Source organism: Simochromis diagramma, unplaced genomic scaffold (genome assembly GCF_900408965.1).
Source record: "Simochromis diagramma unplaced genomic scaffold, fSimDia1.1 OVJJ01000355.1, whole genome shotgun sequence".
NCBI classification, from domain to species: domain Eukaryota; kingdom Metazoa; phylum Chordata; class Actinopteri; order Cichliformes; family Cichlidae; genus Simochromis; species Simochromis diagramma.
The window spans coordinates 2,458,706-2,482,360 of NW_024387174.1; the positions used below are offsets into that span (position 1 = coordinate 2,458,706).

General features: G+C 44.6%; 2 protein-coding genes across 2 annotated transcripts; both read right to left on the reverse strand.

Annotated features, from left to right (window-relative positions):
• Nucleotides 1–208: 208 nt before the first annotated feature.
• On the reverse strand, nucleotides 209–4,620 carry LOC120744822 (zinc finger protein 333-like). Its single transcript, XM_040049405.1, has 2 exons — nucleotides 4,349–4,620; nucleotides 209–2,394 (listed from the first exon to the last, which is right to left on the reverse strand). Exons 1-2 carry the CDS (start codon nucleotides 4,500–4,502, stop codon nucleotides 1,319–1,321), a joined length of 1,230 nt encoding a protein of 409 aa, XP_039905339.1. The 5' UTR covers nucleotides 4,503–4,620; the 3' UTR covers nucleotides 209–1,318.
• A 1,925-nt stretch (nucleotides 4,621–6,545) lies between these two features.
• Nucleotides 6,546–21,965, reverse strand: vcpip1 (valosin containing protein (p97)/p47 complex interacting protein 1). The gene is made up of 3 exons (XM_040049310.1): nucleotides 18,379–21,965; nucleotides 14,649–14,735; nucleotides 6,546–13,115 (listed from the first exon to the last, which is right to left on the reverse strand). Exons 1-3 carry the CDS (start codon nucleotides 21,026–21,028, stop codon nucleotides 12,325–12,327), a joined length of 3,528 nt encoding a protein of 1,175 aa, XP_039905244.1. The 5' UTR covers nucleotides 21,029–21,965; the 3' UTR covers nucleotides 6,546–12,324.
• Nucleotides 21,966–23,655: the final 1,690 nt, after the last annotated feature.

A 23,655-nucleotide genomic window follows, 5' to 3' on the forward strand; every position in this document is an offset into this window, starting at 1 on the left:
TAAAAGTTTATTTTGTGACCCAGAAAGAATAATAAGAGTAATATTAAAACTAACTAGCTGCCGCCATTGTTGGAAACTAAGCTGGGCCGCGCTATGAATTCTGGGACACAGCTTCTTCTTCTTCGGGGTTTAACGGCAGCTGGCATCCTTGTACATGCAGTGCCGCCATCTTCTGTTTCAGTCCGTTATTACACTCTTAAATCCTGCTACTTATTCCTGCATCTTTTGTGATCTTACAAAGCTTCAAACGACGCGTCGACTAGTCGACTAATCGTGGCAGCCCTACTGTCCACTATAAAACACTGAACAGTGTGCTGAGGAGGGGCTGATATTAACCATTCAGTCGGCATGATGCCAACAGGATACAATCAATAAGCCACAACGGACTGACTTCAACACCGCAAATGTGACATAAAGTCACATCACATGCGGCATAACGTGCCGCCTTCAGGAGCAGCAAACGCAGAAGAAGGAGGATAATGAAGAAAGTGCAGATTGTGCACCTAGAGAGCAGCTGTTGGACCTTCACTGAGGGCCATCTGAAGCTCCGCCCACACACGATAGCATTGATTATTTAAGGCTAACAGGTGTTTTTACCTGGAGACACAAAACATTGTACCACAGAGTTTGAAAGTAGAAGTCTGAGAGGAGTTTGTCTCACAGCTGCACTTCATTAACACAAATGAGCCAGATGTTGACTGATTCAGAACAGCAGCATGAAAACATGACATCACAGCTAACCACAACATAACAAGCATGTTTAGGACTGATTCTGCATCCCTGTGCCGAACACATGATAGCAGAGCATAAGAACAACTTATTCCAAGTGTTTTGTCTTTGTGTTTTCTCTTCTATGAGGATATTGAAATACTTTATATTTTACATCTTTCTGGCTTAATCAGATTAATTATCTGGTGTTAAAATGTTAAAAACATGCTCCGGCATTTTAAAGTTGTTAATTCAACTTCCTGAAAGTCAAAAATATAGAAACTGAGCTAGTCTTTGACTTTCTGCAGTAAAATAGATGGAACTGATACCATGACGTAAATAAAGTATTTATAAGGTATTTAAATAAAGGTTATGCTGACTTGTTGCACCATCTTGTGGTACAAAGTGGTATTGCATGAAAGCACAGCCCAGCCTTATTGCGCTCTAGTTGATATCTCTTCAGCACAACACACAGATGTTGTGAACATAAAGTCACAGCAGTTTTTGTGACTTTAAATTACCACAAGCATATTCATAATATTTTTCCCGACAGGTGTTTCAGGGCCCTGACATCTCACCTGTATGGGTTCCCGTAGCGACCAGATTGTTATCACTCCCCCTTGGTGCCTTTCCCACATTTTTTGCAAGCGTGCGACGTCTCCGCTGCGTGCGTTCCCATGTGGTTCTTTAGCGTTGCGGCGTATTTAAATCGTTCCCCACAGGTGTTGCAGTGGTAAGGCTTCTCACCTGTGTGCGTTCTCATGTGAACAGTTAAATTGCTACTTCGACTGAAACTTTTGCCACACGTTTCGCAGGAGTACCACTTTTCACCCGTGTGCGTTCTCATGTGAACTGTCAGATTCCCGCTCTGAGTGAAACTTTTCCCGCAGATTTTACAGGAATACGGTTTCTCACCTGTGTGGATTGCAGCGTGTTTTTTAAACGCGGATAAGTTGGTGAATCTTTTCCCACAGGTGTTGCAAGCGTACGGCTTCTCACCTGTGTGGGTTCTCATGTGAACCAACAGAGTCGCACTGTGCCTGAAACATTTCCCGCACGTTTCGCAGGAATACGGCTTCTCGCCTGTGTGGATCGATGTATGCCTTTTAAGTGCCGATAGGTCAGTGAATCTTTTCCCACAGGTGATGCACAGGTGTGACTTCTCACCTGTATGATTTCTTTCGTGATATTTCATGAAATAAATCTGATAGAATCTTTTTCCACAAGTGCTGCAGGCGTACGGCTTCTCGCCTGTGTGGATTCTGTAATGTTTCTTCATCTGGAAATTATACTTGAAGGTTTTTCCACAAACGTCACATTTTACAGACTTTTTCCCCACGTCAGGTTTACGCTGACTCTGTGATGTGACAGCTTTCGCGGTGCTTCTGGTACGCTGATGTAGCTCCGCTGGCTGTGGCTCCGCATTTGTCGTAGATCCAGAGTCCACATACTTGTGCTGAGGTTCACTGAGGTCACTTTCATCATAAGTAAGAGTCACCATAATTGTCTCGCTCTCCTCCTTCAGGATAAGCTGCTCTCCCTCCTGACCGGTGTAGAGCTCCTCCTGTTCCTCTTTAATCTGTACCGGTTCTGGTTTCTCCTGGTCCACAGCAGAGGCCTCTTTCTGCTTACAGAGCTCGATGGAAACCTTCTCCTCCTCTTTGCAGTCATCTTCCTGTGGAAGGTCTGCAGAGATAAAAGGGAGAAAGAATTAGTTCATACTGTGATACGACAAGGTTTGTTCTGATGGACGATGACGTCTCGGATTGATGAGGGTCAAAGTGACTGATGATACCTCAACAATTAGCACGATTTTTATGCAATTTCCCCAGTTGCTCATTATGAAAATATCATGTTTATTCTGATATTCATAATAAATGAAATCTTGGCTTCATGTCGCTCCTCCACACGTAACCAACACCTGCAACACAAATGTTTCTGAGCATGTTTGGGCACAAGTTCACGCCCAGACCTCTGCTCAAGTTAAGTCGTGTGTGGCGTGGCAGGTGACGATCCATCATCATCAATTGAGAGATAACAGGAAGATATTTTTGACAGCTGGACCTTTTTTTATTGTTGTTTTTCCCGAACATCTTGTGACCACATTTACTCTTTAACTCTGAAAAACCTAAAATCTGAAAATCTACCTGTCTGATTGTGACCGCTCACATCGGGGCTCTTGTCTTTGATCCCACTGAGTTCTAAAGTTGCAGAAACAGAGAGAGGCATCTGCAGAGTCAACGGCCGAGCGCTCATTCCTGTTACACGTCTTTGAAGAAGAACTTCCTCTGGATGTCCCTGCCTGCAGCACATGTGCAGCTGATGCACCGTAAGGTTAATTCTCCACAGATGAGTTTGCACAGTGATGAAAAACAGGCATATAAAACCAACCGAGTGTTTTCTTCATTTATTTTATCCCAGATGTTGCCACCTCAGTGAAGGTTAAAGAGTTACCGACATAAATGAGTATCCTCACAGAGTGTGACCATCAACGATTGCTGGCTCCTTAAACTGGTACTCACACATCAGCACTTTCAGGTCCTCTGCTCCAAGCAGTGCTTTCATACTTTCAGTTAAGTCATTTGTTTGAAACACTAAACTCTTAAACTTGTGCGCAGCCACTGTTCATGCAACCCAAGAGTGTGCAGGGCTGTGAGCCTGATCATTGTTGGTTCCTAGTCCAGTTTTATCCACAGCATCAAGGTCATGGGCAGATCTTCTATGGGCAGTTCAGACCATCCAGAAAGGTCTCTGTGCCCCCTCTACATATTATTACTACTGCATATTCTACTGAAATACTTCTACAACTAGAAGTAAACTGAAGTGACAGTGTTTGGTAATGACAGAGTTAAACATCATCGTCAGAGTAAGATCAAGCTAAACCTCATTCATCTGCAAAAGTCTTTAAAGCCCGAACAAAAGGAAACGAGCAGAGATGAGACGTCTCTGGCTCTGTCCACCATCCAGGGGAAGAAACCTTTTGCACTTGTGCCGTTTCTGGCTGTATTTCTCTCTCAGTGCACTGAGACAGAGCGCAGGGTCACGACATGTCCAGTGTTACCCAGGATTACCCGAGCGCAGTGACAGCATCAGCCGCTTGCCTCTCTGCCATTAAGGGCTCGGTGCCTTTCTATTAGAACAGATACTGTTACTCAGCAGTGCTTTTATTGTTTTGGTACTTAACTTCGTCTAAAATAATAAAATGAAAGTTGTGTTATTTGTAACATAAAATAAAGGAATCATCCATAACTGCACATAAAAAAATGTTAGGGCAATATTTCTGTTTCATGTGTTTGAAAGAAAAAAGTTACACATGAGCAGTAACTGTCACTGGTTTCTGGTGTTTTCCAATAAAACCAGAGTGAATTCATACTGGAATGATACAGCACGGTCTCTGGCATTTTCCTGCGGCTGCTGGCTGGCTTTTACGTGTGCACCGAACCACAAATGTCAGATTTAAAATATATTTTCATTTTAAATTGGAGAAACTAGTCAAAGTCACCACATTCCCGCTTCAGCGGCTCCTCCGCGCTCTCCGCCCCGGGCTGGACTCACCCTGTGACGGCTAAGCTAACAGCGTCCGCCCGGCCTGAGAGCGCAGCGCTGGTCCTTCTCCTCCCGGGCCTGCTGCCCCACGTACCTGCAGAGTCTGCAGTCCAGCTCAGGGCCCCGTGCTGCTGGTGCAGCTGCTCCTCGTACTGCAGGACGGTTTTCTCAAACTCCTTGAAGATTTCCTCCGCTGCGGCGCTCAGACGCTCCTTCACGAACAGCCTCAGATGCTGAAGCGCGGACATGGTTCCTCCAGCAGCTCCACCGAGCCTCAGCGATACAAAACACCGTCAACCTCCAGCTGCCAGCTTCCGACGTCCACACAGCCGTGAAGTTTCAGTCCACTTCCGCCGGAAGCTGCTTTTCCTTTAAAAATAAAACGCGCTCTACGGAAGCTTAATGCATCCACTGGCCAAGAAATACAAATTAAATTTATAAACATTTATAACAGAGTTTTTATGAAAGTGCTTTTGTCTTCTTCTGGCTGCTTCCTCATCGGGATTACACAGCAGTAAATCCTCGCTCTTTCTCGCCCTATCCTTGGCATCCTCCTCTGAGCTCCTCCTTTCCTCCTGCCTGTCAGCTCCATCTCCGGGATCCGTTGGTCCTTCCAAACCAGCTCAGTCTTGCCTCTAACTTCATCTTCAAACTGCTCCACCTGAGCTCCTCCTCTCATATACTCATTTCTGACCACAGGTATTTAAACCCATCCACCTTCAATGCCTCTGCTCCTCGGATCTTTAAAATAACACAAGGTTTCTCAAGGATCAGGATATGAACCAATCACTCAAGAGACAAGGACACCAACATCTGCCAATATTTCAGTCCTAAATCAAAATAAAGTTGTATTCACCTTAGTGAGGGCTCATTATTGCTTACTAAAATCCCCAGATGCTCTTTGGGATTTTAAGATATGTTATTAATTTGGAAAAAAGGGACACAAGTTCTTTTTTAAAATCAAGCGAACGGATCACTTCTGTCTTGTGAAATCAGGAAACTTTCTAAAAAATAAAATAAAACAACAAAAAAAGTGCTTGAAAATGTTTCCTCTATAGTGACTTTAATAAGCACAGGCCTACAGTATGTGGTGGAGGCACTGACGCTTAAAAGTAGAAGAAAGCAGCAGTCACGCATCCTGTGGACGGTTTGTGAAGTCTCCAAAAGTTGATTCTGTTCATCTGGACGTTTTCAGTGGGAGAAACGTTTCGTCGCTCATCCAAGTGACGTCTTCAGTCTCTGACTGCAGGTTTCCCCAAATCTTATAAACAGACATTTGCACAATGACTGAAACCAGCCCACTGAAGGAACAATGGGCTGGGAGGTCAGTTCATCATGATTATGCAAATTCTCATGACCATTGATCAGTGGTTGTTGATCAATGGTCATGACTACCATTCACAGAGAGCTGGGGAATGGCTGCAATCACAGGATTGTATGATGGTGAAAGATGTTCCCTTAGGCCCCTCCTCGATTCAGAGATGGTCTTTCCTTTTCACACAAACGGCCTCCTTGACTCCCGCTGCAAACGCTACGTCCAGATGAGCAGAATCAACTTTTAGAGATTTACTTACCTGGATGATTGATCATGCATCAAGACGTTTGTGAAGTTGTGTTTGTCCTGTGGACCAAACCACTGAGAACTACATGAGGGGAGTTTATGTTTCCCCTCTATAATTAAATCAGCAGCTTTCACTGCATGTACACTGATGCACTGAGGAGGGCGCCTTCCTTATCCCTCTTTCATTTCCACCATGTACAGTTGCATTATTACAAGCACATTATAGGTTACAGATGTTCTATAAAAGCCTTCAAATGTGGAGCTTTTGGAACTAAACAACTTTAATTTATTCAGATCTAGAAATACTTCCACTCTTCGTGTTCCCTCCTGTTAGTCTCTCCTCAGCATTGGACTGGAGATATCAATGATGTCAGTGTGATTTTTCAACACTTTCCAAATTTATCCAGAGGTGTGATTGGACCGTTTCATTGGCTGAATCTGGCCATGTGTCTGACACCCCAGACAGTGAGCAGTCTTTGAGTGACTGAAAGAAATGTTAAAGGTGTTCTCATCAAAATCACCAACGTTTAATTGAAAAAGACATAAAAGAGATAACACGATCTTTAGCATCTTTGAGGCTCTTGCCAGCTCTACTCTTGCTTTTCTCTACAAACTGTTTTATGTTGACTGGACAACAGAGAAAAATGATTTCTGCACCATAAACAAACACCTTTTCTTTTAAACAGACAAACAGGAAAGTGTGTGAGTGACGACAAAATACGGAAACATGTGAAGGAAGTGATTTTATTGTCGGGGTTGGAAATTTATCACACATGCAAACAGCGATGTCGAAGCCGTGTATCATCAATATTTTATTAGCAAACCAGAGAGAAGTTAACAAAAGAAATCATTACTGCAGGAACTGAACATCTGTGTTTCTGTACAGATCCAAATATACTACAATATATACTATTATACAGGTGGATTACAATTCATGTCATTAGTACAGCAGTCACAAAGAAAAACTTCAAGTCTGTTACAGCAGTGTCGTCTGATCTGAGCAAACTCTCCTCCTGATTCGTGCTGCCGACCTGCTTCCTCTCTGACTGATGATGATGATGATGATTCGGCTATGGGCATGCTATGCTAACATTCCCTGTTTTCCTCAAAGTGCTAAAGATTCATCTGAACGGCAAAAACAGAAGGACCGTGATTCTGAAACAGACTTTTTTTTGCTAAACCAGAAAACAAAAAGGCCAAAAAAGTGAAAATACAAAGACTCCAGTTCAAATTAAACACAGTCGAGATAAAAGAGTTGAAGCAGAACCTAAGTGTAAAACATTTTATGCACAGTTTAAGGCCTGATGATTCAGTAACATGGAGAGGTGGAGAAACATCTGTGTTGGCGGAAACTGCCTTCCATGTTTGTGATGGAGCAGCGATCGGTGCCACTCGCAGGTGTCCTGTTTTACATTTCACACGGATTTAACAAACGCGATACAGCGTCAGCGAGATTTAGAGTTCAGAGTCATTTCCTTTGTTAATGCTAAACTAACCCGCTGCTCCAGAGCACAATGAAAAACATCTGCACATTTCTACAAAAGCGTCGAATCAGAGGACTGTGAGCAGAAATGACCCAGTTTGTTCCTGTAAAAATCAGATGGATGTTTGAGACCTCTGGTTTGATGAATCATGAATAGAAACTGCTGTTTTTCTCAAGAAGTCCCTGAAAAATCAACATGCAAAATAAAAGTACACAAACACACACACCAAAACACTGTACACACCAGTGTACATCTCCTGTTAGAAAACACAGGAAACTCTAAACTGCTGCTGATGCAACAGTTTAGAGTTCACACTGAACGTGGACGTCCCGTCAAACAGTGAAGACGAACCCGCTGAAAACTGTGACATCAGAGAGGATTTCAGGCAGCAGCGCCTCTGAATAAAAGTCCTAATTTTTAAACAAATCTTCAGCCAATCACGTTTTTACAAATAATTCAGTACTACTACCCAAGAAAAGACTGAACCTCTGTAAGCTCAAAGCTGTACAAAGGTTATGAAAACAGCTCGAGTGTGTGGCCCAGAAATGATCTTGAACTTCTTGTTTTGGGGCCGAGCTGCACAAACTTTGCCACAGCTAACCTTGTTAGTTAGCTCTGTTAGCTAGCTGCATGACTAGGTTTGTTACTATAACGACGCCAGCAAAAAACAACAACAACAAAGCAAAACCCACCCCTGAACATCAAGCACTGAAGAAACATATACACGTGAAGCCTCCCTTATAGAGCCTGTCCATATGTGACAGTGGCAGCATTTGCATTAACGTGCTCCTCTGGCTTCAGTCTGCCTGCCAGATGCTGAAGAGTGAGCTCTAACATCTGGATCTGTTTCACTGTTTCATGCTGAAAGAGGGAAAAGTTTCCTCTGCAGCAGGAAGAGCAGACACTGACTGAACGTAGAAACCACAAGCCTGGAGGCCAACTTAGAGTTGTAAAACCCTTTCTGCAGTGTGTGGTGAACAGCTCTGAACGAGCTCCTCATGAACTAAAACTAAGATCTGCATGTATAGGTGACAATAGCTGCTAGTAATTCACAACTAAGACGTCCATCTTCAGTGAAACCAAACACTCTGTGTGAACAATGAAAACATTTAAAAATGTCCAAAATCATCTTCATCAGAAACCTGTGACCCTGCTTCTGTGAGCTTATTCAGCAGCTGCATAAAGAGCTTTACGTGATAATGCTTTCATTCAGTGGTTTTCAAACTGTGACGAGCGCTGGGCCTCATTAGTGGCGTCACTGCAGGTGGAGCGTGGAGGATGAAAATAGGCTCAATGAGATTATGCTTTAATAGAATAGACGTGGCCAGAAAACAAGGAACAGGTCAGCGAGGACGATACTTTTGGACATCTAGTGATGGGCTGAACGTCTCTGAGGATTTGTCTTCAAATACACATTTACTTTCAGGTAATTCTGACAAAAACAGCAGCTTCTTTATGATTCATATAGAACGAGCAGACATGTGGACAACAGTGTGAAAGACACATGAACAATGAGAAGAGTCACATGCTGCGACTCTAACCTGCCTGATGTTCCAGACGTGGAAACACACTCCACAAAAGCTGATTTGACACATCTAAAGATGCTTTTTCTTCCTGCAGCGTTACAGGAATAAAGGAGCGCCTAAAGCCTCGGGGAAATAAAAATAATAAACTCTTGTTCTCTAATCTGGTGTCGCCACACTGAGGGAAGATTTAATTAAATCTCTCAGTTCCTGTTTGTGGTTTGGTTTTTACAGACGAGAGATGCTCTGATTTACTGCACGAACATCAAAACTACCTGATGATCGACTTTGTGTCCCGTCGATCCTCAATTTGTACAAGTGAATTCTTTCTCATTCAGAGTGAAAAACTGTAATATATGATTCCCAAAAGCTGTTATGTTTTAAAAACAATAGTTTACTTGATTTCCACAATCGGTGCATCTCTACGAGACGCCTTCACTGACAGCAGGGCCACCTGGTGGTGAGTCTGGGAGGTTCAGCTGAAATGTGTAGGTGGTGTTTAGACCTGGAAGTTCAGTTAAGATGTTTGCATAGGACAGAAGCACAGAGGCCCAGCGAGGACTTCCTCCAACCAAAACTTAGATCAATCACGAGAATTTAAACTCCAGTGAAAAGTTGAACCTGGTTTTTCTTTGGCTGTGTTCTGCTTTTGAAAAGAGAAAAAATGAAGCGAGAACCAAACCTTAAATGTTAGGAAGGAGCAGAAGGTTCATCTTCAGAGCAAAGAAGAAGAAGAAAGCCTCCTGAGGCCACACCAAAGCACCACTGAGACATGAATCCCACCTGAATGAAGCTTTAGGATTCTTACTTTGATATTTGGGCCTTTTATGAAGTAACCTGATCAGCTGATGAGCACATGTTGAACTTTTGGGATGTGAAGATCAACTTGTTCACAAAGTATTTTCAGAGTATCTCCACAAGGAGGAGCCGTTCGCTTTAACCTGCACAAACCTTCGCAGCTCATTTTGGATTTTCTATAAATTCTACAAGCTAAACGCTTTTTGATTTCGCTGACATCGACTCCCGTAATACTTTAACTGTGCTCCTGTGGCTAAGACTCATGGGAAAGGTAGTTGTTGAGCATAAGATAACAGTCCAGTGCAGAGTTATTTTACAGTGTTTTCAGGTAAACCGAGGAGAAGCTTCGATCTCCAGGAAGTTCATAACTGCTGCACATTCAACACGGCGCCACCTGCAGGCAATAAATACAATTTCTCTTCGTTGCACTGCACTCAAGTTCATATTCATGCTCACATCTCAAGGCATTTCATCTTTAGCTTCTAAAGCACCAGATATTTGCTTCATGTTTATGTCCCTCTAAACCTCACACAAAAGTCTTTTCAGGTACTGATTTTAAGAGTTTTAATAACAAACACAAAATAGTCCAGAGCAGAGTGGATCGTAACATTTATGTTCAAACACGTCGTGTCGAGGTCGTCTTGGGAATTTTATAGTAAAAAAAATCATAAGTGACTCTTGTTGACTAAATGTGCATCTCTAACACATCTTTGGCATTTTATTGCTACATTTACACAGATTCTCATGAATCTGCAGTGTTTGGAGATCAGATGAAACTTAAATTTAGGTGTTAAAAATTTAAAATATTTAACCTGGGATACATAAGGTGAATAAAAATACAGCTGGAACAAATATGTGAGAGATAAATTAGTTCTTGTTTTTAACACGTAACACTTTTTGTCAAACCCACATTTACACACTGGCAGTGAAGTGGGGTACACAGGAACCCAAACTAAGATCTTTTAAGAAGCCCGACCAACCAGAAACATCCATTAATGAAGCTAATGGCCACTCGAGCTTCGCCTTTGCAGACCCGCAAGTAAAAATATTAAAAATTTGATGAACTGTGAACAATATTAATCGTATTTAACTTATTCATTTGGACACTGATAAGGCTTAAAGTTTGCATTAATGGGGGCGTGGCCCTGACAGGTGGGTGGTGACACAGGCAGGTGTAGCTGTTAGGCTTCAGCTAATCAGAGTCACTGAACTGGACCTCTCGACTGTGTTTGTGCTGTTGGAGCATTCTGGAGAATTTTTCAATGACGTTTAAAATTGTGACGAGCGACCCATCAGCTAAGAGACCGTTCCAGTATTTTATTCGTCTGTTGATTAGCATTAATCACCAGACATCTGTGCCTGTGTGCAGCTTATGGATGCAGCTTTCTGCTCAAACCAGCTACTGTTAGGTGGTAACTGAGCAATAAAACTTCTCATTTAAATATGGTTACAGTCATCTGATGCTCAAAAAGCCATAAAAAGAGCACAAATACAACAAGGCCGTCTTTTCCATACAATCAACCTAAAAAGCAAATCAAACGTCAAGTAAACAACAAACAAAACAGAAGAAAAAATTAAAAGTGCAAAACACAACGGTCCAAATGGGACGCGGACCACCAAACAACTTGTACTAACAAACCAGCTCATGTGGACTTTGTAGGTCTCGCACAGCACATGTTCAATACTGCTACAGGCACAGATATCGACAGACGCCTTATTACTGATGTTGAGGCGCAGGTGGCATCACACAAAACTGCAATATGTCACACGTGGAGATGAGAGCGTGCGGTTAAATTTTAGATACAACAAATAGAAACTGCAGTTAGTTCTTTGCCTGGAGGTTGTGAGGAGCTTCATTCTGATTTTTCTAGAATATAAACCATTAAACTGGTGATGGTTAGAGGGGCAAAAAGGTAAAGTAAAAATATAAAGTCATCAAGGAGGATTCAGACAATCAAGCAAACACAGATCAGAGTTCTCCCTGCAGAGCTCAGACAAACGGATGGTGGAAAGCAGATTCTGAAGGCGTTGATGCGTACGGAGGCCGGTGCACTTTTCAGAGCGTGCACTTTGACGGAAGCATGTTTGCAGGACGCGACACTGGCCAGCAACTCTCCTTCCTGGTGGCAGATTAAGACTTCTTCTATCTACAGGAATGCGTCTCACCAGATTTTCCTCCTCGGAGATCCGTAAGTGTTCACAGCGAGAGGATTAGACGTCTGCAGGTGGGAACTGCAGGCCTAACGACAGAATCCCGTCACCTTATGGACGACTCTGCGATATACTGTGAGACAGTTGTTCACGATACATCATCAACTTAAGAGAAAAACTTATTTTGAATCAATGTGGGGATCACATCGTTGTATTTATTCATTACTGTGTTAAATTTTCATAGAGCGGTGCTGACAGGCGAGCTACAGTGGATACAGTGTAAACACACATGGCAACGGCTTCTGCAACAGATCTGTGAAACGGGTGAATCGATGACATATCGCAGACAGCGCGTCACAATATATCGCTTCATCGACGGCTGTCCCACCTGGAGTTCGCAGCGGCGAGGACAGTCGGCCCGCTCTTAGTCATGCAGTAAAGACAACGCAACACGATGAAGACCAAAGCTTGAGGATCCGACCTGAGGTGTTATGACCCACAGATGCCGGTCAGGCGGGTGCGGGGGTGGGGCGGTGCTGGGGCTCAGGCGTGATCAGGAGTGATCCATGGGTTCGGTGGCGTTACTCTGCCCGGCGTCCTGGCTGTCCATCTCCTCCGGTTCCTCCACCTTCTGCTCAGGTTTGATGGCTGCCGTTGTCGACACTGCAGCTGGCGGTTTGTGGTCGGCCGTGGACACCGACTGGTCCTCACCCGCCTGGCTTCCGGCCGTCGGCTCCTGGGCAGCCCTACCCCCGGAGGCGGTGCTCTGCTGCTCTTTCAGGTGCCGCTCCATGGAGGCCTGGATGGAGGACACCATTTCCTGCAGCTTCCTTCGCTGCTGCTCCATCAGGCTGGGGTCGAGTCCACGGCCGTCCTTCATGGTGACGAAGCCCGGAGCCATGCGGACCAGCTCCCTGGTGGTGTCCTCGGGGATGTCCGACAGGTCCGGGGGTCCTCGGGACACGCTGGCACTCAGGTCCACGCCACTGCTGTGCTGTCGTGTGATAGGGCGGTGTTCCGGTGGTGAGGAGCCTCCGGCGCTGCCCAGAGAGTGGCCTTTTCCCTGAAAGGCTGTGACGCTCTGCAGCTGCTCCTTTTTACGAACAACGCCACCGCTGCCCAGCCGCAGCACGCCATGAGAGGGACTACCCTCTCTACTGCCCCTACCGGATGCCTCAGAGCGTAACTGCACCAGGGCCTCCTTCACCAGTTCCTCTACATCAGGCCCAACAGGGAAGTGACCGGCAGCGTCCACGCAGAGCTCTAAACGCTCCTCTGCTGCATTATAAACAAAGGTTTTCCCTGTGAGGTGAGGCAGCGTGCAGTGCTTCCCGTCCATCAGGCCTGAACGAGAGAGAGAGAGAGAGAGAGGTCATTCCCAGCTTGACATGATTCACAGTCTAAAATAATCCTTATTAATCTCATCCTGGGCCTTGGTCTGAAACAAGCCTTCAGCTCTGCCAACTCTGATTGGCTGCCGCTCACAAGAAAAGGTTTAAATCAGTAGGCAAGAAACTTTTATTCTCACATTCAGACACAATTTATATATAAAAAAAAAAAAAATCTGAACAGCAATTTATGGGAGACTTCTCAAATACTACAGATGGCCAGTGTCCTCCGCCTTCCCCCAAAGAGCCAATCAAGTTGAAACAGGAAACATATTCGTGTTATTGCATTGATGCCTGTGTATAAGCTCACAAACATTTCAGCAGCTGTTGTGAAACTGTGTGCAGTGCAGTGGGAGCAGAGCATGTGAGGGCTGTCAAACTTTATTGTTTTAGATTTAACTTGTAATTTTGTTTTTCTTTAAGCTCTCTTATTATCAAACTAAGCTCATGCTTTTAGTTACTCTGAAACACCTGCAAAGATTCAAATGACCAAATTAGCGATATCCCCTCTTAGCGCCGTCACACAGATCCAAGAGTAGGAAAACAGTGTTTGGAGAACTGCAGTCGGAGCGTTTGGCTCACAGCGAGTTCGCGGCTGACTTGACCATCCACCATTGTAACAATATATCTATGACAGGTAAACAAAAGCACAATAGGTCAACTTTAATAACACAGCTGTTCTCCCTCCCTCGGGTGGGATGTACCAAATATATTGACAAAGGTTCAAGGGTTTGCTTTCATTTATGCTGCGGTTAGCTCCAGAGCATCAGACAGAAACACAGCAACAGTCTGACAATCTGATAACAGGAAATAAGAAGTCGCCATAAAGGATCCTGTGTTATTAGTTTTTGGTTTGCAATAACTTACAATAAAGAATATGACAGATAAAAACAAACTGATCCTTTAATCACACCAATCTGCTTTCAGACATGTCTGAGGAGTCACGCGCATGTGACAAGAATCGATATATTTCAATCAAACTTCATCTGACTGTAAACTCTGACATATATTCCTCTGTGCTGCAGAGGACCAGAGCTCAGCACGCATCAGTGAGCCACTCCACGTTCCCTTATTTACCAGAAATCTGGGCACTATCATCTAATCGAAATCCTCTCCACATGGTTACAACAGACCCCGTTTTCTTCTCTGGGAAGGAGTTCCAGTAAGGTGCGTGCTGGGAACCCGGAATATGGCACAAATGTGGACCACTGGGAGAGCGCATTGATCATCAGGTCTGGGAAGAAACATTTCATTTCCTGCAGCCTCGTGGATTTTATTCACTCAACTTTTCTGCTCTCAGGCGTCACCTGATCAGTCGCGTGTGTTTCTGCTACATTTCTGCACATGTTTAAAATCTGTCTAATAATTAGTTAGCAAAGAAGCCTTTAAAAAAAGTAGCTCACGTATGATAAGCTCTGGTTCACAGTGATGCAGACACACAAACGCACATGTATAAATGTACCTGCTCTGTAACACAGAGCCTGCTTACCCATGTCTTTCTTAACGATGTTGTAGAAGACGCCGCCCTGCTGGAATAAGTGTGGCAGCTTCTTTGCGTACGACCAAACATCCTCACCTGAAACAAAGACAAACATTTTAAAAGGATCCAACGAATGAGACGAGGTCCTAAACACAACACAAGGTTAAAATGTGTCTGTGTGAGCAGGACGCTACACAGGACAGCACAATGTAGGACCACAGAAGGCCTCGGTGTCAGAGGCCACAGCTTTGGCAGGAACGTGAGCGGTCAGAGCAGCACAAAAATAAACAGAGACCGAAACATCTGAATGTAAGACACAAGAGTGGAAATACAGTTGATACTCTGACCTCGCCATTGTTTGGCTTACAGTGAAGCCGCTATATGTAAAGATATATTTAAACCTGAAAGCAGTGGTGGACAAACCTACGAAATGTTTCTTGATAAAGGTGTGACATCACATTTATTTCTACATGATGAATATGAAGCTGCAAGCAGCAGCTATCGTCAGTCATTTATAGAAACCTCTGTGGTTCCAGTATGTTTGCTTTCACACTCAGTGAAGCTCACACCACATACAACATCTACAGCTGTGATGCTGATGGTAAAGCCAGGCTAGCGATTCCCCCTCGTTTTAACCTCGCACTGCTGCTCATGCTGCTGCTACTCTGTAGGAACATTCACATTTTTATATTCTACATTTCATCTACATTTACCATCTCTTGTTTTAGAGGTCCTCTAATAAATACCATTGTCCTTCAGCTGCTTCATATTTAGTCTCAACAACCTCGACAGAAAATATCAATCCACTTGTACTCTCCTGCTGTGATGAAAATGATCCATCTCATCTGAGACATAAACCCTTTTTTATTGCAATAACAGTCATCTAAGCCAATAAATAAATGTCCAGTCTGTCACTGATCATTGTCTCCATTAATTCCCAAATGTAAAACTTAAAGTGGAATGTGTCGATGTGGGTTTTTCTGCTGAGAAAACCTAAAACGGTTCATTAATGACTCAGTTTCAGGCAAAGTTATTATAGTGAACCAAGAATAAATTGGCTACAGTAAAAATAAAAACTAGACTTTGCAATAAAGCTACTGTAAACAATATTTTTTCACTTTATTTTTCAACACAACCAGCCTGAGGAACATCTGGTGCATCTGTTTAATGAGTCTGGGACTTGAATGTGTATGAAGTGTGTTAACCTTTAAAATTTTGCACCTGACAAAACCTCCAAATATATAAGAACAAAACTAAAACTACCACCAAAACTCATGAAAACTAAACTGAAACTCATCATTTCCAGACAATGAAAATTGAAAGTGAAATGAGCAAAAACAACAACTTAAGCTTAAAATGAAATAAAATCTGGTTTAAGGTTAAATTTTATTTGGTGTACAAAACCACTGTCAATAAATAAAGACGATAAAACCATATTCAGCTGTTTATTTAGCTTCAAATATCCTGTCAGTAAAACAGGGACTTCAACACTGCACTGATGCACTGAGTCCGTTTGAAAGTGCGTGACGGTGCATTTCCTTTTGTTTGTGTGTTTATATGTAATGCACGTCGCACATATTCAGCTACAGGTCTGCTCCATTCAGCTGTGTGAACTCTGAGCTCTGGGTTGGAGGCACTGTCTGGTGAGCGGATGCTTTGTTTCATCCTGGCCGGGGCCGGGCGGGGGGATTATTGAACACGAGCTCGGAGCTGACAGGAAGTGCAGCGTCAGGCCTGCGGAGCGCTCGGAGCGCAGCCGAAACCTTCCTGAATATCGACAGACGCTCTGTGTGTGTCACACGGCCCGATCTGTTTATCCTAACGCAGTTGTGACCTTTGACCTGATTGGCAGGTGAGACGGGGAGGGAGCGAGTTGCCCGAGTCAGCAGATTCTCACACTCACACACACAAAACAAGTCTCTTGTTTGCTCATGGCAGCTGATCAGAAACCTGGGAGCTCAATCAGCTGCTGAGAGCAAACGGCAGTTTTTTGATCACCTGCCTGCACCAGCCAATCAGAAACCAGCAGGCATGTGCGCTGCACACCTGGAGCTGTTCTCTTTATTCACACACAGACACACACAAACACACTTCAGCTTACTCTGCAGTCTTAAGCAAGCAGCAGCATCATTGCAAGAAGACAATAAATTAAACACGACGATGATCCATCATCATCATCATCACCACATTCAATAATATGAGTGAACACAGAAAACAAAGACATCTCCATGCTGGAGAAACTGGAACAGGAGATGTTTACTGTACAAATCGTTATCATTCTGACTGATTATTAATCAATAAAATAAAGTGCTGTATGATATTAACCTGACAGTACTCTCTATAAACACACCGTCAGCCCCAGCACAGTAGTTTTGTATCGTCAGGAGCTCAACCTGTGAACAAACACTGACTATAGAGATGCTAATTATAATAAAAATATAAACAAGAGGTCAAATTAATGAAAGGGCAGACAGCAGAGTGAGTTCAATCGCTATCTTTGAATGATTAATGATCAAAAGTTGAACTTTAAAGCAAACTGAAGCACCAGCACTGACATGTTTGAGGAAATGTTATTTTTTCCATACCAGGGTTTTCTCTGCATGTACTAAAAACACATTTGACGCCAATCGAAGCTGGCTTTCAACCAAAGGAAAATCACTGCGACAGAAGATATTAGAACATACGTCGGGTTTAGTTTTACTCAAGGTTGAAGACATCTTTGCTAATAAAATGGCCAAAAAGACTTAAAGTCAGTCGACACATTGTTTGCCTCAACTACAGTCATGGATAACTGCATGTTCACCCCCAGAAGCCAGGACACATTTTATCATATTTTATCCTGCTTTTATTAAGTCTAATTGAACCTTTGTGCTTCTTTGTATATTTACCTGTAAATAACTCACTGCTAAGTCACAGATTAACTCTGTACAGTAACAAGCAACAGCCAAGAGCCGGACTGAATGACTGATTCAAGTTATTATAACTGAAATACACGTTTCCTTATGCAAGCATAGGAAAAAGAGGACTGTTTTCCTTTAGCTTTATTGTAGATAGGAATGTTTCTAAAATCAAACTAAGAAGTTAATTATTAAAATAAGAAAGTAGCAGCAGCCACTTGGCTCTGTTAAACCTGACGAGCGGGTTTTAGCTCCTGAAGTGCAGAACAACACAGGAGAAAAATAGTTTCCTCCTGGCAGCCTTCAATCAGACCAACAAGCTTTTATATCTTAGATCAAATGTGACAAAATCAAAGCCTGAGGATCAAATCTGGCCCTTTACAAAATTGAATCCAGCATGGATTTCATTTAATAAGGCAGACGATTTCAAGACAGGCCCACTATCTGCTGAAAACGGAGACGATCACCGATTTCAAAGAACGCAATCAGTGTCTCGGCTGTGATATTCGAATCCACACGTCAGCAAAGAATTGAGGATTCACAGCATCTTTAAAGTGAAAAGAAGCTGCAGCTCCAGCACAATAACTTTCCTCTAGTGACATCTCAAAGTGACACAGCTTGTTTTTATGTGCAGCCAGTTTCGCTTCAGAAGGCCGTACGGTACAGGTAAGCTGTGCGACCAAAGATCTTTTGCTCTGCTTTATATCAGGATGGATCTTATTCTCTGAAATATCCTAAACTTACACTTCCTGTCACATTCAGTCTTGTGGCACAGGTTGCTGTGATAATACATCACTTTGCTTCACTCACTAACTTACTTGGTACCCTACATGTAACCTTACCCATCAACGTTGCTAGGAGACAGAGGGAGGACATCTCAAGGTCGATGCTGTCCTGGAGTTCCCGGCTGCTCATTCTTCCGGGCGTCACGGCGTCCTCGCTCTTCACTGAATGCAGGGCGGAGTGCGAGCTGGAGGCTCGGGGAATGGAGGCCGCAGGGCTCTTGTCCTCTGGGCCTTTTAGGATCTCCACAGTCACCCTGTCACCATGCTGCAGCGCCACTGGCTCGTTTTCCTCACCATCTTTTGGTGGGACCAACTCCTTAGGTGGGAAACCGTAGCGGATGCATTGCTGCGCCGGCGGCACGCTGAACTGGTTGCTGATGCTCCTCTGCAGCTCAGAGAAGGTCGTGTGGGCCTGCAGAGTCAGCATGGCCTGTCTGCCGTCGCTCGTAGTCACGCGAATCTTTTTCTCCTTACTGGACGAAGACGGGGAGGAGGACTTGGTGGGTGTGGCTGGAGCTGAAGAGGAGGAGGTTTCTGGAGAGCCTCCGGGTGAAGAAGTCCGGCCCTGGCCTTTCTGCTCCTGCTTCAGTTTGTCAGTCCGACGCTTCTGGGTGACGAAGGCCTGCTCGCTGATGCTCTGCTGGATGCTGCGCTCTGCTCGGCTCATCGTTAGCTCCTCCTTGTGCAACGTCTTCGCTTTCTGTCCCGTCAGGATGATCTTTGTGGGCGGCTGGGGGTCCGCCGGCTGCTGAGACTCGGAGGCATCAGTGAGGCGCTGGACATGAGCCCCGTCGATGGACACGGGGTTGTATTCGTCCGGGTTCTTCTTGGCCGTGTGATGGAGGATAGTGTTGACCACTTTCTGCACCAGGATCTCGCTGCCAAACTCGCCCGGGAAGTGCTTTGTGACGAGCTTCATGGCCACGTCGTACACGTTGCTGTTCAATGAAGGGTCAGTCTCATACTGGAACCAGTACACTGTCTCTCGCACCACCCGACCCCCCCACTCCAACGTGATGGGGAAGGCTTCGGGGAGGTTGTCATACTCCTTCCCCTCCCAGTAGTGTTTGAAGCCACACCCACACTTCCCTCCCTGGGAGCGGGTGTTGGTTCTGTCCCCATCCAGATAAACCACCGAGCCGTTTCCACGGATATGGCGGACTGACGTGCCGTGACACCAGTTGCAGGTGTTGAGGGAGCTCAGTTTGTAGTCTGGGAGGAGAACATCCCTTTGGGGGTCGTAAGAGCAGACCACGTTGTTGAGGGGGAAACTGTAGTTCTTGTCCGGCCGCAGCTGGCCGTGTGTGGATTTGGCTAAGTTGTAGAGCTTACCGCCGGGAATCAGCCACTCCGGTGGGATGTGGAGCTCAGAAAGGGCGCCACAGATCAGGCAGCGATGCAGCCGATTTTCCATCACTGACTTCTTTGCCGCCTCTGTGACCTCCTCTGGATGGATGCCAATCACGCCAGTCCTCCTGTAGACGTACTGGTGCACGTCAGCCACCAGCGACGGGTGGATGCTGTGCTTCTCCATAAATACCTCCTCCATGGCGTTAACTAGCCTCATCAGATATTTATCCTGCAGGCTGCGATCTCCGCCAATCACGCAGCTCCCATCCGCTTCTAACTTGATGTACTTCTTGATGAGGTCCTGAGGGACGCCCCAGGCCTTTGGCAGCAGACGGGGTGGCAGCTTTGGCAGCACCGTGTTCTTGATTCCCACCAGAGGGATGTAGTGGTTCCTGCTGGAGCTGCTCCAAGCGATACAGATGGGTTTGTTCAGCTTCCCATCTTTCCCCTTGCACTGCTCCTCCGGCACCAGTCCAGGCAGGAAGGTGGCAGAATAGTCCCCGGAGCTCCTCATCCCACTCAGGGAGTCCAGGAGAATTATGGGTCGGTGGAGGACGTTGGCTAAGCCAAATATGTGGATGTTGCGTAGTCCAAGGGGTACGCCTTCTGGTGGGATGAAAAGAGGGTCGCACTCGTTGATGATGTCCTCCCACTCTGCAGCATCTATAAAGTCCTGAAAAAGTGCCTTGTAGCGTTCCAGATTCTGCTTGAAGTTCTGTTTGAGGTTTTCACGGAGGGCATGCCAGAACAGTTCTCTCCCCACCAGGGCTCTGGACACAGCGTGGACCAGGCAGTGCCCGTCTCCGTCCACATGCACCGGGATGAGACACTCTCTGTTGCCGTTGGCTTTCTTCACCTCCTCCAGAGTGTCGTGGAGGTATATGAGGCTCCCTGACCTATCTTTGCCATAACCTATGGTGGAAACATGGTCCGGCTCAATGAGAAAAGCTCTGTCTCCCAGGATGGAACAGTCAAACATCTCCCCTTGGTTCATCTCCCTCAGAAGCTTGGCTTTTCCGGTTTGTTTGTCCATGCCATACCTGGTGAGCACGGGCGACAACAGCTTGCAGTGGTAGTTAGAAAGCCCCATCACTTTCACCAGCTCGGTCCCCTTCTTCGGGGCCCCGGTGACGCCGAGCAGGGCGTTTCTGAGCAGATTGTGAAGCACGACATCGGGGTCGGTGACTTCCTCAACGTTCTGCAGGTTCTTCTGCTCGTGGCGCTGACCACACTCGGTACACTCGATGCTAACGGAGCCGTAAGCAGGAAAGAAAAGCCTCGCCTGACATTTCGGGTCTGGGCAGGTACCAGACAAAATACGCTTGTCTTTTTTCTTTGAGCTCTGCAGCAGCGACATTTTGGCTGAAAAAAGGCTGACGCTGTGTGTCAGCTTCACAAAACCATGATATTCACACTCCGGCGAGGCTGTCAGGCGAGCTTTGATTCCGCTAACGACAGTTATTTTACAAAATAACACAAGAACAACACGGAAGCGGCTGTTTTTTCCTTTAGCTGTTCGCCGTTGCTAGACGTACATACGTAATGACGTCAGTTACTGGGATTTGTAGTTTTTTTTCTCTTTATCTATGTTTAAACAACTACGCACCAGCATCAAAATGACTGCATTTTTATCTTTTCCCTGTTCGAACATTAGCTGGAAACGCGAGAAACTCAAACAGTAAAACGCGTATGTCAGGTTAAGTCGTGTACATTTACAACCTTAAACCCAGGTTAACTGCATTTACCAGAATGCAACGCGTCACAGTGACGTGTGTTGTGTAAGGAAGTCAATTCGGCAGAATCATGTCAATTTGGACTGACTGGGTTTGCTTTTCTTCTTCTAACGTATAGTTTTGGTCCCCACAAAATCCAGTGAAATACAGTTTTCACTTACGTTGTTTATAGACTTTTATTGTGCCCTGTGGTTTGCACGATCTGGGGTACAAAACCAACAGAGTTTGGATTAAAGACACTGACAACACGAGTTTACCGGTTAGCTTAGCCGTTAGCCATCTGGGAAAATTAGCAGGGTGCCGAGCAGGGCTCGCATTGAATATTTATCATTCCATTTAAATGTCGTTGCTGTAACCAGCGGTAACTGGATCTGGGACGTTTAGAGAAACCAACCGTCGCCGAACTCCATTTAGAAATATGTGGATTTAAGTTTCCTTGTGCGCCGGTCAATACACTGAATTCACAGAGCTATATTAAAAGCTTTGTACACATTTTAAGCTAGTTGTGATCAATGCGTCTTAAATGCAATGCATCAGAATGCACTTTATTTCAGGGCGAACCAACGCAGGCTTGATGCTGCCGCCTGGTGCAACTCCCTGGCAGGTGACTCGGGGAACAATGACATAATGGTTTTGGAGCAGTGACCAAGCAAAACAGGACCCTCTGAACACTGAAAGGACAGAAACACAGTTCATCTTCTGAATGCTAACTGTAATGTTTAATAAGACTTAAATAAGATTGTCTCAGTGTCACGTTAAGCACAAATGATTAAAATGATCGTAGATGTTTACAAAATCACCAGTAGAGATGATGCATTACAGTGTAGCCCTGCAAGGTAAGGAGCTTTGCATTGTAAGTGAGTTGTAAAGTATGTTTAACTCAAGTATATCAGAGTCTAGCTCAACCCCCTAAATAAAAAACAATGTTGAGCTTTGGAGCTCTGAGATGCCTGTTTTCTAAATAAGGTTGCATGAACTCCTGCACTCCTCTAAATGAATCTATTAAACCAACGAGTGCCTGTGAGATTGGACCCAGGGACATGGCTAGAAGGGGCTGGGAACGGCTTTGCAGGTGAACCACAGTTGGACAAATTGCTGTCACTGAAGGGAAGCAAATACTAATATAGCGTACTAATAAAGAAAAATTCTATATGTCCAATTTGAAGGCACATCTCAAGGTGGCTTATGAAAAACCAGACCTGTGATCCCGTTTAAGCCAGTGTGACATATTTTTATTAGTCTTTCCTGTGTGCGTTTTGTTGTGCTTCTCCTTACAACACAAAGCACCTTGAGGCGACTGTTGGTGTCAGTTGGTGCTATATCAATAAAACTGAATTGAATTGTGCTGTATCTATCAATGTGACCTGCCCAGGGGCGTCTAATGTAAATAGCAGTTTACTTAAATTTTTTATATTGAGGTCCAGTAGGTACCGTTCTTGTTAAATAAACAACCAGAACCAGTGCAAACACTCGTCCACCCTTTGTAAAGCAAATAAAACAGAAGCTTTGCAATTTGGTGTAGTACCTGCGATACTATTTGTAGTATTACATTGTACTATATTCGTATTACTACTCTCTCCCACAGTCTAATTTTTTCACTCCTCTTTAGCACAGAGTATGATGAAAGATCTCTTACCTGAGTGGGCGCCGTGTACACATTCAGAGCAGTGGGCCAGTCTGAATGCTTTTGTGTGACATCAGGAGAAAATATCCAGTGTGAAACTTGCCTTGAACAGGTTCATCTGTTTTCAGTTCACAGTAGATTGTGGGCCATGTAAGAGCTTGAGTAGCTTCTGCAGAAAAACGTGAGAGAAAGGTCATTTTGACTTATACTAATTTTATAAAGTGTGATTTTGGTGCTAAAGAGAAGGCGTCTCTTTGTGATCATCTGCACACCAAAGACCTCTGAAATACAATTTTCACACCATCTTCTGGCAGTAAATTATTCTTTGCTTTAAAAATGCTGCAGAAACAGTTTTATTTTTGTGAATTCGCAGAGGCACTGCCCCTGGGACTGTATCAGCATGAGCGGCCAGTTCTGTGGTGACCCCTTGTGGCAAGAGCTGAGAGTAGCTTCTTTTTTTATTGCATGGTTGGATACGGTTTTGTTTTTCTGCTTTTACTGTCAGACGTAACAGAAACCTGACACCATTTTCTGTGCTGCTGCTGTCCGGCCTGGCTTTGGATCTGGATTTAAGACTGCTAAATGCATTTTTCTGAGGAACAGAATATTGACAAGTGTCAGGGTTTA